General features: G+C 38.2%; 1 protein-coding gene across 3 annotated transcripts in view; it reads right to left on the reverse strand.

Moving 5' to 3' along the window:
- Positions 1–13,636, reverse strand: part of CHD2 (chromodomain helicase DNA binding protein 2) — a 146,162-nt gene that overhangs the window by 50,801 nt on the left and 81,725 nt on the right. For all 3 annotated transcript variants that reach the window (XM_063640073.1, XM_063640072.1, XM_063640074.1), the window contains 4 exons: positions 10,580–10,768; positions 6,274–6,436; positions 5,782–5,934; positions 3,242–3,313 (listed from right to left, as the gene is read on the reverse strand). In XM_063640073.1, the coding sequence (XP_063496143.1) occupies positions 3,242–3,313; positions 5,782–5,934; positions 6,274–6,436; positions 10,580–10,768 (577 nt within the window). The remainder of the gene's footprint in view (positions 1–3,241; positions 3,314–5,781; positions 5,935–6,273; positions 6,437–10,579; positions 10,769–13,636) is intronic.

Here is a 13,636-nt window from a genome sequence, read left to right on the forward strand (position 1 = left end):
TCTCAGAAACAGTTTCACAGTCCAATAAGCCCTTAAACCTGGAAACCCCTGCAGGTGTGAAGAAAAGTGAGATATGATGGACAAACTTTATGGAGGCTAAAAGAATGTCAGGGACTTGATGGTAGAATGAATTTTCATTTGATTAAGAGGCAAAGTCAGTGCCATGAACAGGAGTAAAGTAGAATCTAATAAGGCAATGGGAGCGAGAGAATTAGTGTTACCTCCCGGCTACAACTAATATACAAGAAGTTAACAGCAACAATAATAAAAACAGACAAACAATTATCATGGAGATCATTAACTCCAGGAAGTCACCTGTACAATTATTTTTAGGGAAAAGGTAGATTATGCCATGTAAGTCAGTTAGTATAAACAGAGATACTTTATTATATAAATATTTATGTTTGTTAGGCTGGCGAGAAATATAGAAACACTGCACTAAATAGATCATATATGGTAAGTGTTGAGAAGCACAGGATCCTCAATTGCCACAAAACATGCCAAAATTATAAAAAAATCAAAACAGGTTTGGCTGGAGAGCGACGTGTGGAACCACCCAGGCACTGACATTGCAGTCTCCACAGCAATGACAGTAGAGACTGGGCAGGCACAGCACACCTGCCTGCGTCTGAGTGCTCAGAAAAATATGGGGGCAGGAGAAAAAAAATAAAATATATAAGCCGGGGGGAAAAAGGTGAAATACTTCTATTTTCAGGGAATTTAATCATATATGTCAAAAGCTGATGCCTTTGTGGCAGAGAAGCAGCCCTGAAAAACTGGTAGTCCTGAGTTCCATCTTGATAAATGGGTATATTTAGCATACACATAGAGATGCAATGAAAAGGTCTCCATGTTCTAATAGTCGCATTCAACAACATCATGCCATAGAAATAAAAATGGAGACAGCTGCCTCACAAGAATTTTAAACAATTCCAATAAAGAAGTGATCAACAGGTGTGTCTAGGCACATAATCTGTGACTCTTAAGAGAAATATTAAGCACCACCACACTCCAAAGAGAAATCTAAAGATAAACAGTGGACAATTTAAGATGAGATATCTAAAACAAGTGAAATCTGGAGTCAAAATGATCATATCAACCAACAATCTGCTATATCACTCTTTAGCAAGGATAACATGGATTATAATATGTCTGCACCTATGATCAAGTTGACAAAGGTTAAAAAATTACAAAACTCAATGCCACTAAGGGTAAGGTGGTTAAATAAATAAATGGTACAAGCATAAGAAAAATTTAGAAATTAAAAAAAAATTTTTTTTTTTTTTTTTTTTTTTGAGACAGGGTCTCATTCTGTCACCCAGACTGCAGTGCAGTGGGGCAATCCTAGCTCACTGCAGCCTCAAACTCCTGGTCTCAAGGGATCCTCCTGCCTGTCTCCTGAATAGCTGGAACTACAAGCGCACAATACCATGCACGGCTCATTTTTTAATTTTTTGTAGAGATAGGGTCTTGCTATGGGCCTAGAAATTAAATTTTGTAAAATCTTTAATAACATGGGGAAATTTTTTTTTTTTTTTTGGTAGAGACAGGTCTCACTATGTTGACCAGGCTGGTCTCAAACTCCTGGTCTCAAGTGATCCTCCCCTATCTTGGCCTCCCAATGTGCTAAGATTACGGTGTGAGCCACCATGCACCTAGCCTCAAAGTACAATTTTGAAGGGAACAAAACCGTATGCAACATGATCCGAATTAGGTAAACATATAAATGGTTGCATCTAGTAGGAATGGAAATACACCCCAAAGACGTGAACAGCAAGTTGTGTCTAGAATGAGGGGTTTTGTACAATTGTTTTTTTCTTTGTACTCTTTACCATCTTCCCAATATTCTAAGTAAGCATATAATATTTTGCCCCATAATAAATATTTAGTTTTTTAAAGGAATTTTTTAAATACTGCAGAAATGATAGAGAACTTGTGTTCTATATAGCCATCACGGTGAGTGGGAATCAATTGAGAGCTATGCAAAAAGCAACTTTTTTTTCCCCGAGACAGGGCAATATGAAACATTCAACTAATACTATTTTTTAAACTAAGAGTGGAGAACACAAAACCAATTTCAACCAACACTATATGATAAAAATAGGTATTTAGAGCGCTTACTATGCACTGGGCAATGTGATCAGTGCTTTATGTTGATTACCAAATTTAATCCTCACAGCAATATCATGAAATGGGGTATCGGAATCATCGGGATTTTACGGCTGAGGAAACAAGGAGCAAGGAAAGGAGGAATGGGAATTAGCTGATGACCAATGTCTTTAATTATTCCATTCCTCTTATCCTGAATGAATCAGAGCCTTGGCTCTGAATAGATTAATGCCCAAAGCCCCTCAAGAAGTAAATGTTTATAGACTACAGAAGTAGCCAGAATACTAGTCTAACTAGGATTTCTACACTCTAAAGGCAGACAGCAGAGCATTCTGTAGTAACAGGCACAGGCATTAAGAGTTTTTAAAGCTCTTCAGAAAGCTAAGTCTGTTCTATCTATTTAAAAAAAAAAAAAAAAAGTAGTGGCTCAGGCTCCAGAAATTAGCATTCTGTGTGAAACACTTCTACTTCGGGTTGTCTCCACTGCTTCCTTTAGCTCTACACATTATTACAGTTTTATTCACAACAAAACTCTTCTCTCCCACTTCTCTCAAATCCCATGGCATTTGATGATTTGATACGCACAAACTACGATGTTGTCATACCTTCTATTTCATCCTAAGTAGCTCTTCTATATGTGCCCCCCAAACAAAATACTTCATAATGCCCAATCCAAGCTCGACACTGATTGTAAAATGTTGCTGTTAGTGACAGCAAGAACATTAAGCCACACTGTATCAGAAGTCCAACAAATTTGAGACATGGCCAATTTTTCAGGACTTAGTCACCAAAAGAGTACAGAGATCAGAACCTTCTAATATTAATTCTATTGCCCAACTCTCCCCTACTCCTGCCTTACTGCTCTTCCAGGCCCAAGGATTTGGTTATCTGGAAGCTACCAGGAGAACCACTCTGTTGTCAATCCAGAACAGGGGAGATAAATAAGCACATATTTATTTTTCTGGAGTGACAACAAAATACCATCTTTTATACATGAGATTTCTCATTTTCTTCTCAAGGCAAAAGAATTGCACTATAAATTGTTTCTGAAACAGAATACATTAAGCGAGAAAGACTTTCCCCTTGATGCAGAGCCCAAGTTGCTCAAATAACAAAGCCATGCATAGTATACCTCAGACCCATCTGCATTGAAGTGGTCCAGTGCCTGTTTTCGGATTTCTCCCTTGATGGAACCATCCAGACGCTGTAAAAATAAACCACAAGAAAACTGTAAGATAGGAAGATCAGCTACACTCAGAATAGAACAGCAGACTTGGAACCTTTATCACCTGAACACCCACTGAGTAAAAATAACTGGAATGCACTGGCAAAGCGCTGTGAAGAAGCTGTGCTTAAGAAGCACACGCTACCCTACTTGACCTGAGCTCTCCAGTTACAGACTCAAGGTTACAAGCTTCTGATTCAAAGGGCTGTCTAGGTTTAGCCAAGGATCAGAATGGCTGCCAGGACCTAAAAGGAGAAAGACGAAAACCCAACCTGTGCTTGGAGGCTGGGTTTACTTCTGTTTCTGTAGGTACTGCAGAGATTAGGAAACAGGACCACGGGTCACCCAATAATAAGCTCCTGCAGAAAAATGATGCTTCTTAGCTAATGTGGCTAAAACTATCACTTAAAGTGTCACACAAACCAAAAATTTATTTATATAATTCTGTCTGAAAAACATTTTGCTGAATCATTGAAAATGTTAAAATTGATCATATATCCCAGCTTTGCCAAAAATTACACTCTGAAATCATAGTAAAGTATTCAAGCAGCTAAACTACATGTGAATTCAAGAAAGCCCCTGGCATTTAATGGCGTACACAATTCGTTTATTAGAATATATGTCAGTTCTGCATGCAAAACAATGTCACCATAGAGAAACCATTAACACATAAAATACTAAAGAATTATCACCTACATGCTGTACATTTTATAAAGCATTTCTTACTCTTTAAAATCATTTTCACATTTCATCCCCTCACAATCACCACTTGAGATGAGCAAAATACTTCATTTTACAGAAGGCAAAACTAACCTGAAAGGTGACTTGGCTGGCAGCGGACTCTGTGGAAGGGCCTACATACCCAGAACTCTGCCCAACAGACCTAACTCAAGTCAACTCACAGGTGAGGAGTCCCTTACTTCTTTCTCACTGACTACTCTACTCAGAGCCTTAAACCGAAGATGTATTTAATGGGAGATTCAGAGCCTTTACTTGAAATCAGAAAACCTAATGCCCTTTTAATATTCCCATTAGTAGAGGGCATTAATTATCTAAAAGTCACTGACCAAGCTTATATATTCCCTAGAGAGAAAAACGACACATTATTGATTTACTTGGTATCACAGGATTTCCTAGGAATGAAAGTTCACAGGGATTCGATTCACTGACAGAGAATTGACTTTTTGCAATAGGCTGTTTCTTGATAACAACCATAGCCTTAAGCTATATTCTAAGACAGAAACTGAGAGACCATATAAGATATTATGGATATAACAATGCCTTTCAGGGTATTTTGAAAGATAATCTGATAGTCTTAAAGGTGGGCCTTCTTAGGAGATAATCACTGGCTCCAAGTTTCTTCAATCCCAACATAATTATGTGAGTTGGTGGAAGAGTTCATCCATCCAAAGTTTTAAAAAAATGTAATAAATCTTAAAAATCAAAGCACTGGCCGGGCGCGGTGGCTCATGCCTGTAATCCTAGTACTTTGGGAGGCTGAGGCAGGTGGATCACGAGGTCAGGAGATCAAGACCATCCTGGCTAACACGGTGAAACCCTGTCTCTACTAAAAATATGAAAAATAAGCCGGGCGTGGTGGCGGGCGCCTGTAGTCCCAGCTACTCTCGGGAGGCTGAGGCAGGAGAATGGTGTGAACCCAGGAGGCGGAGCTTGCAGTGAGCCGAGATTGCGCCACTGCACTCCAGCCTGGGTGACACAGCAAGACTCCGTCTCAAAAAAAAAAAAAAAAAATCAAAGCACTATAAACATATGCCAAGAGACAAGGTAAATTGCATATATGTCTATGTGTCTATAAATAGATCAGAGAATAAGTTTCTACTAGATTATATACACCTAGAAAAATGTTATTATGCAGAAGAAATTTTTTCCCCGTAGGAGACAACTGTGTGAAGATAATAACTCCAGTTAAAGAACTCCACAGAAAAAAGGGGAAACCATCATCATTTACTTCAGGGACTAGCAAGGTTTTAAGTACCAGTGTTCTGCTATGTTCCCAGCCTCACAGCCAGGGTCAGCTTTTAGGGTCAGCTTTTGGGGTGAATGTCTGATACTGCCCTCTCCTTCTAGGATTTGGGCTTCTGGAATTGAGCTCACACTTACTTCCTCTCTACTTTCACCATACACATGCAGTAAGATGCCATCTGACATCCTTTTTTTTTTATCTTGCCCAGTTTGACTTTCTCTAATCCTCCCCACCCACCTTCAAAAAAAGAATGGTCTCCTCATGACTATTTTCATATGGTAGCCTGAAGGCATGAAAATAAAAATTAAGACCCTCCTGGAATCTTAACCTTAACTTCTTTGAAACAAGAAACTCTTACTTCCTACTTTAACAAGCAAAGCATACAACCCAGTGTAGGAAGGTTGGGGAGGGGAGGCGGGAGAGAGATTGATTCCCCCCACAGCAATTACTGAAATCACCTTACCTGGAAAGGATAGTGTTTAATAGTTAGGTATTCAGCCAGGATATCCAACATTCTCACCATCTGAGAGAAGATAAGCACTCGATTCCCCCTTTCTCGAAGTCTTGTCAACAGTTTGTCTAATAAAATCAGCTTCCCACTGCTCCTTATGAGGGACTGAAAATTTAAAAGACATTCCAATAACTATGTTGAAACACAAATTTTAATCTTCCCTAATCTCTAAAAATCCGTATTTTAAAAATCATCTTAAAGCTTTCTGAAGCCCTTAGCAACCTGGTTGACCAGCAATTCCTGAAATGTTCTTTTTCCCATAAAAACATTTATAAGTGATACTATACTTTCCAAATCATTCATAGTTACCTTTTTTCTCCCATTTTTAAAGCTTCCTTTGATGATACTTGATAGGTCACCAAGGAGGAAATAGAGCATTCTGATGAAAAGCACCTAGAGAAACTAAGTGTTTTTTTGAGAAAGTAATTATGAGGAACTACCTACCAGAAGAATCTCCTGTCCATTTTCCCTTTCATTTTCTTCAGGGGGTTTAATCAGATAGCAGTGGTTGCAACATTTTTTCAGTTCCATCACAATATTAAGAAAACCAGATGTGCTGCCTCTTGTTCCTTTGGCAAGAGCCTTGTAATTCCTGGTCAGAATCCACCTGCAAATTAAAATGATAATGATACTACTAGATACAAAAAAACAGAAAGTTGCAGGTACCAGAAGAGTATAACAGAAAGTAGTAGTACTGTGGGAAAAAAAGAGGCCTAAAAAAGTTTAAGAAGCAAAGAAGAATATTTCCTTTTGTATCTCCTGCCATCTAATCATAATCTTTCACATCTCCAGTCAGAATTAGGAATGTTTAAGATTCTGCTGGATATTTCAACCTCACTGAACACAGGAATATTAGAAGAAAACAACTCTCTCTACATATACACAACACACACATATGCTTTACATATATATAGACACACACATACATACATTTTACATATTTACACACACATATTTTACACATATTTAAGTGTGTGTGTGTACACAAAGGCTGAGAATCCTAAATGTGAAAATCTAAAATGTTCCAAAATGGCACTCAAAACTTTGAGTGCCAGTATGACGCTCAAAGGAAATTCTCATTAGAGCATTTTAGAGTTCTGATTTCCAGATTTGGAATGCTTAACTTGTAAATATAAAGCAAATATCCCAAAATCTGAAATACTTCTGGTCCCCAAGCATTTTTGATAAGAGACTCAACCTGTGTGTGCATATGTGAATGGAAAATGACTGTCACTGAAGCACTCTTCACTGAAATATAAAAATCGGAAATAAGCTAACATTATGAGGTTAAATAAATTAAAACATACCATAAAATAGAGGCTATATACCCATTTTAACATTGTAAAAAAGTATTTTATCTGACAAAATAATTTATCAGTATGTTTTCTACCCAAATTTGGAGGAGAAATACAGATATATTCATGTATACCCATGTATATTCCTTAACCATAAACTGCAAAATATTAAGAGTACATTTTTTCCTGAGTGGTGCAATTCTTCATGCTTCTCTTAGAAATCACACTTTAGGAATCTATCTTCACTGCAGAACTATTTATAAAAGTAGGTAAGACAATCTAAATGCCTACCACAAGGAAACTGGTTGAATAAACCATACTATATATCCTCAATGGAATACTATGCACCGTAAAGGCCTATCTCTATAAGCTACTATGGGGTGCTCTTCAGCACGCATCATTAAGGAAAAAAGGAAGGCAGAGAAAAGTGTATACGGTACGCTACCACTTACCTAAGAGAAAGGAGGATATTCAAAGTTAAAATGCATTTGCTTTTATTTAATAATTAAAAGTTAAAGAAAGGATAAGCATTAAAATGTTAAAAAATAATAATAATTATGGGCCAGGTGCGGTGGCTCACACCTGTTAATCCCAGCACTTTGGGAGGCCGAAGGGGGCAGATCACCTGAGGTTGGGAGTTCGAGACCAGCCTGACCAACATGATGAAACCCCATCTCTACTAAAAATACAAAATTAGCTGGGTGTACTGGTGCATGCCTGTAATCCCAGCTATGCGAGAGGCTGAGGCAGGAGAATCGCTTGAACCTGGAAGGCGGAGGTTGAGGTGAGCTGAGATCTCACACTCCAGCCTGGGCAACAAGAGCAAAACTCCATCTCAAAAAATAATAATAATTATCTATGGGGAAAGATGGACTAGAATGGAGGGAAGAGGGATGGAAGCTACATTTCTTTGAACATACCGGGCTTTGTAGGTTTGCCTTTGGAAATCTACAAATATTATAATTTAAAAACAAAATTAAAGCAATCCCTAAAAATCAAAACTAAAATGAAATAAATCTATGTATCCATTAGTGGCCTAAAGACACAGAAGAAAAACTATCTCGAGTACTTTAAAACTCTTCCACTTCTTATGGTATATAACCTTAAAAAGCAAAAAAAATAAATAAGTAAAAACAAAACCTGTAAAAAGAAAATCCTGTTGCAGTGAGCTGAGATCGTGCCACTGCACTCCAGCCTGGGTGACAGAGTGAGACTCCATCTCAAAAAAAAAAAAAAAGAAAATCTTAACCTGTTTTTACTATTCTTATTGTTGGTGGTAGTATTAGCTTTGTTGTATGTATAGAATGAATTAGCTTGGTGTGGTTGGGAAGTGAGATTTTTAGCATGGCATAAGATCAGTAAGATCAAATAAAATCTCTGTGGTACTGTTCATCACGTATTTTTACCATTAAAAACAAATTTCCCGATTCTGTCCATGTTTGTTGCAGTTGCAAAGAGCATCCCTAGGGCCCAGTATGTGGTCTCCCAATACCATTTCCTCATCTTTGCCATAGTCCATAAACCATCAGAAAGAGGCCAGTCTTCTGAGGATCCTTCAGACTCAACAGCCTTGGACTCCAGGGCACTCTGGAACCCGACAGTCTATGAAGTCACACCCAGAAGTGAGGTTTGGTGGGGACGGGTGCTGCTCTACAGTGGGAAGTGCAGAAGGGCCTATGCCTGTGCACAGGGATTGCAGGGAATGCTGGTGGCCCTGAAGTAACTCTGCTCACTTTCTTTGGCTCTCTAGTGCTTTCCTCAATCCTGCATGTTGTGCAGCCTGAAGGCAACAGAATATTAGCCAGGACCCTTAAACTGCATGTGATAAAAATTCAACTAAATCAGCTTAAGCAAACTGGAAGTATCTAGAGTAGCCAGAAAAATCATACGATCAATCAACACCCAAAATAGCACTGACCAACTGACACATTCATGTTGTTACTAAGGTAACACTATTTCCCCTTTTACATTTTATAGTATTAAACTATTTTCAGAGGAAAAACAGAAACAAACAAATATCATTTCCTGTAAAGGAGTATGCAGAACTTCTTGGATATATGGCTGACTCTACTTCTGGGGCAGGAAATGTGCAAGATGGATGTGGAACACTTTATCATTCCAGATAGCAAAGAAACTATCAACTACTGTTACGGTTATGTCAAAAGGACTCCAACAACCAACTTGAATAAGTTCCCACTAGCTAAAAATGGGACTGTTAGAGCATGAATATGGATATTAACTCCGACAGAATTAAACATAAATACGTGTAATTGATGAGTTCATAATTATATCAAAGTAAATCTCATTGGTCAAAACCTTTGAAGAAAAGTAGATCTTTTCCTTTCAAAATGGTGAAAGTAAAAAAGAATCTTATTCTGCCTTTCCTATATGAACTGTTCCTCAGCTGACATGGGAAAGTTTCTTTTTATAGAAGTATTCCACCTAATAAACAAGTGAGTGATAAAATTTGAATATCACCCTTTTGTACTCTCTAATGAATTAACAGGTCTAGGCAACGCTCATCATTAGTCACTAACATCACAAAAAAGGACATTTATCCTGTGAAACAATATTCCTCTGCCTCTAAAGTCACACTGAATCTGAGTCTAATCAAGCCTTTACACTTACTTATGAGTATACAGAAAACACAGTTCAGAGGAAAAGTGGTTTTTAAAAATTTTTTATTTTTATAGAGATGGGGTCTCACTGTGCTGCCCAGGCTGGTCTCAAACTACTGGGCTCAAGCGATCCTCCTGCCTCAGCCTCCCAAAGTGCTGGGATTATAGGTGTGAGCCACCACACCTGGCTGAAAATATTAAAGAATGCCATGGAGCTAGAATCAGCAAAATCCAGACTGTGAGAAAAGTCTACAAAACATAAATTCAGTTTCCTGACTCAAAAAATTTATAAGGCAAGGAAAAATAAATTGATTAAAATATACTTAAGAGACATACCAACCAATCAAAATGCATGGAGCTTACATCGATCCCAAAACAAGCAAAATGCATGGAACTTACATCGATCCCAAAACAAGCAAAATGGCACATGCACAAACGGAGATATACATACATGTATATGACAACCAGGAAAAGGTAAACACTAGATATTACAAAACTGTTAAGGAATTATTAAAAAATTTTAGACATAACAACAGTATTGAAATTTTGCTTAATAACAACAAAATGTTGGGAGGCCGAGGTGGGTGGATCACCTGAGGTCAGGAGTTCAAGACCAGCCTGACCAACATGGAGAAACCCCATCTCTACTAAAAATACAAAAAAAATTAGCTGGGCGTGGTGGTGCATCCCTGTAATCCCAGCTACTCGGTAGGCTGAGGCAGGAGAATCGTGAGACTCTGTCTCCAAAAACAAAAAAAAAATTATATATATCTCCTATCTAATAGTTTCATGGTACTGATCTCTAACCCTTTAGGCCTAACCCAAACAAGAACTTACTTGTAATACTGTTTCTGAAGGGCTGACATCTCCACCCTGAGAATCTGTTCCACTTTAGCAGGAAGGGATTTCTCCACATCTTTTTTGACTCTCCGGAGAAGGAAAGGCTCTAGCACCTTATGAAGACTCTGGTAGCCATTCTCTCTCCCTTTCCCATGGTCTTCTTCAAAATCTTCCCAAAATTCAAACCTAGGGAAGAAACAGTATAGTGTTATTTAGCCACACTGAGGAAAAGAAGAATAAGAAAAAAAACTGTAAAAAAATGAATCTTTCCCATAAGGAAAGACAAAATTATCAATCACTAGAGTTCTTAAATAGAAGGGAAAACAAAAAGGGGAAAAGCAAAATGAAATCAACTCCATCAGTCTACACTGGATAATAGCACGTTTCCAATTCTCAGACTGAATTCAGAGTTAATAAAATATTTCAGTCTATCATGTAACCAACATCATCTAGAACTACTCAGTAACTACTCAAAGCACATGCCCTCTGGTAAGATGGAAGGTCAGAGATAGCCGGTGCCAGTACTGCCAATGGACACGACAGCCTCAAGAGAGTCACCGTCGTTTCTGAACTCACAAATAGTCATTTCTTTTTTTTTTTTTGAGACAGAGTCTCTCTCCATCGCCCAGGCTGGAATGCAGTGGCACAATCTCGGCTCACTGCAACCTCCACCTCCCAGGCTCAAGTGATTCTCCTGCCTCAGCCTCTCAAGTAGCTGGGATTACAGGTGCCACTGCCTTAGTAACACCTGGTATGGGCTGAAACAATCATCTACAGGGAAGCAGATTATATGATCTTTTGGGGTAGACATCTAAAGTTGTCATTAAAGCCTACAGCTTGACAAACCTAAGGTAAACTGTATTTTCTCACACTGCTATGCTATTAAGCAAATATTCCAAGAACATAGAATAGGTGAGGAATTAAAACTAATAATTAAAATGCACAATGAAAATTGAACTATCTCTGGCCGCGCGCAGTAGCTCATACCTGTAATCCCAGCACTTTGGGAGGCTGAGGCGGGCGGATCACCTGAGGTCAGGAGTTCGAGACCAGCCTGGCCAACATGGTGAAACCCCATCTCTACTAAAAATACAAAAATTAGCTGGGCATGGTGGCAAGTGCCTGTAATCCCAGCTACTCGGGAGGCTGAGGCAGGAGAATCACTGGAACCCAGAAGACGAAGGCTGCAGTGAGCCAAAATCATGCCATTGCACTCCAGCCTGGGTGACAGTGAGACTCTGTCTCAAAAAAAAAAAAGAAAGAAAGCTGAACTATCTCAATGATGGAGATGATACCTCACACCCTAAATGTGTGAAGTGACTGGAAATCAGTAGAAGTAGAAATATCACTATATCAGGCTATTTTCTGAATACCTGAGAGACAATTTCAATAAGCTAATTTACCTAACACGTTATAATAAATTAAAACTTTACTCATCTAAAAAATTAAAAGTTTATTTCCAAGATTTACTTCCTCTACGTTTTAGGCAACAAATATTTTCACCTGCCTACTGTACTTTTATTATATTAAGGGAGTTATTATGAGACACTAGTTCTTGATCTACACACACTGAAGAGATACAAGTATCATTTATTTGTTTATGAATTCTCTATGGCTGCTTTTCCTCTAAACAGCAGAGATGAGTGGCTAACAATGACTGTGTGGGCTGTGAACCAAAAATATTTACCATCAGATTCTGAGTTTTTTGTTTGTTTGTTTGTTTTTTGAGAAAGAGTCTCTGCTCTGTCGCCCAGGCTAGAGTGCAGGGGTGCAATCTCGGCTCACTGCAAGCTCCGCCTCCCGGGTTGACGCCATTCTCCTGCCTCAGCCTCCCGAGCAGCTGGAACTACAGGCGCCCACCATCACACCCAGCTAATTTTTTGTATTTTTAGTAGAGACGGGGTTTCACCGTGTTAGCCAGGATGGTCTCGATTTCCTGACCTCATGATCTGCCCGCCTCAGCCTCCCAAAGTGCTGGGATTACAGGCATGAGCCACCACGCCCAGCCTACTATCAGATTCTTTAGAAAAAGTCTGCTGCCCTGAAAACAATTATTAATTTATAATATAAAATACATATATTAAATATAATATATAATTTTATAATTAAAATATATTATTAATTTATAATATTATAGAAAAGGTATAAGGTCATAGTAGTGATATATAAAGACACCATGTTACATCTAAGGATTCATATTTTAGATAAATCCCTGCTATCAACTTCTGTATTTAATATTTGTCTCACAGAACTAGAAAAAATTCTGATCTTTATAACTGCAGAACACGGCATTTTAGAAAAATAGGTTACTTTAGTAAGGACCAACAAAGGAAATTAAACCAAAGCAGTTAAAATGGTATGCTAAAAGTCACACAGTAAATACGTAAAAGGAAAAGTGCAAAAAAAATTAAGAGATTGGCCTAGATGACAGAAATAGAAATTTTAAAAATCATCCCAACACTAAAAGACGTAATCTCTGAAATACATGCTATCAAACTGACTTGTTTTCTGGGGTAAATCTGAAGTATATATTTGCACATGATGGTCTTTATAAGCCGAATTTTTCAATCTTGTCATATCTTTTTCTACCTTTAATACGAAGTTCCATGCTTTGCAAACAGTATGTACAAAATGAAGCTACTGATTGATAAGTATTCACAATATGGTTAGTCATTGTGTACTCCCTGTCAGAGCCACCCTGCAGGAAAGGCACTTAGACTCTATACTAAGGAAACAGAATTCCAGTTGGTTAAAAAGAGGACTAACTTGGATTTTGAAACAATAGCCTGTAACATTTGAGTGGGGAAGTTCAAAAGCTATTTGACTAAACCTAATTCTCTCCTTTACAATAGTTTTTCTTCAGTGGATCCTTTCTTCAAAAGCTGTGTAGAGTCCTAAGGTACCTCAGGAACTTCTGCTGAGGATGAGGCAAAATACTTCCCAAGACTATAGTTACCCATACAGCAAGCTCAGGCAGAAATAAGGGCAAATCTGAACTCTTTAACTAATTGGTTTCCTTTTTATATACACATCTTTGTGAACAACAATTTTGAA

This window comes from Symphalangus syndactylus, chromosome 5 (genome assembly GCF_028878055.3).
Source record: "Symphalangus syndactylus isolate Jambi chromosome 5, NHGRI_mSymSyn1-v2.1_pri, whole genome shotgun sequence".
In the NCBI taxonomy this organism is placed as follows: domain Eukaryota; kingdom Metazoa; phylum Chordata; class Mammalia; order Primates; family Hylobatidae; genus Symphalangus; species Symphalangus syndactylus.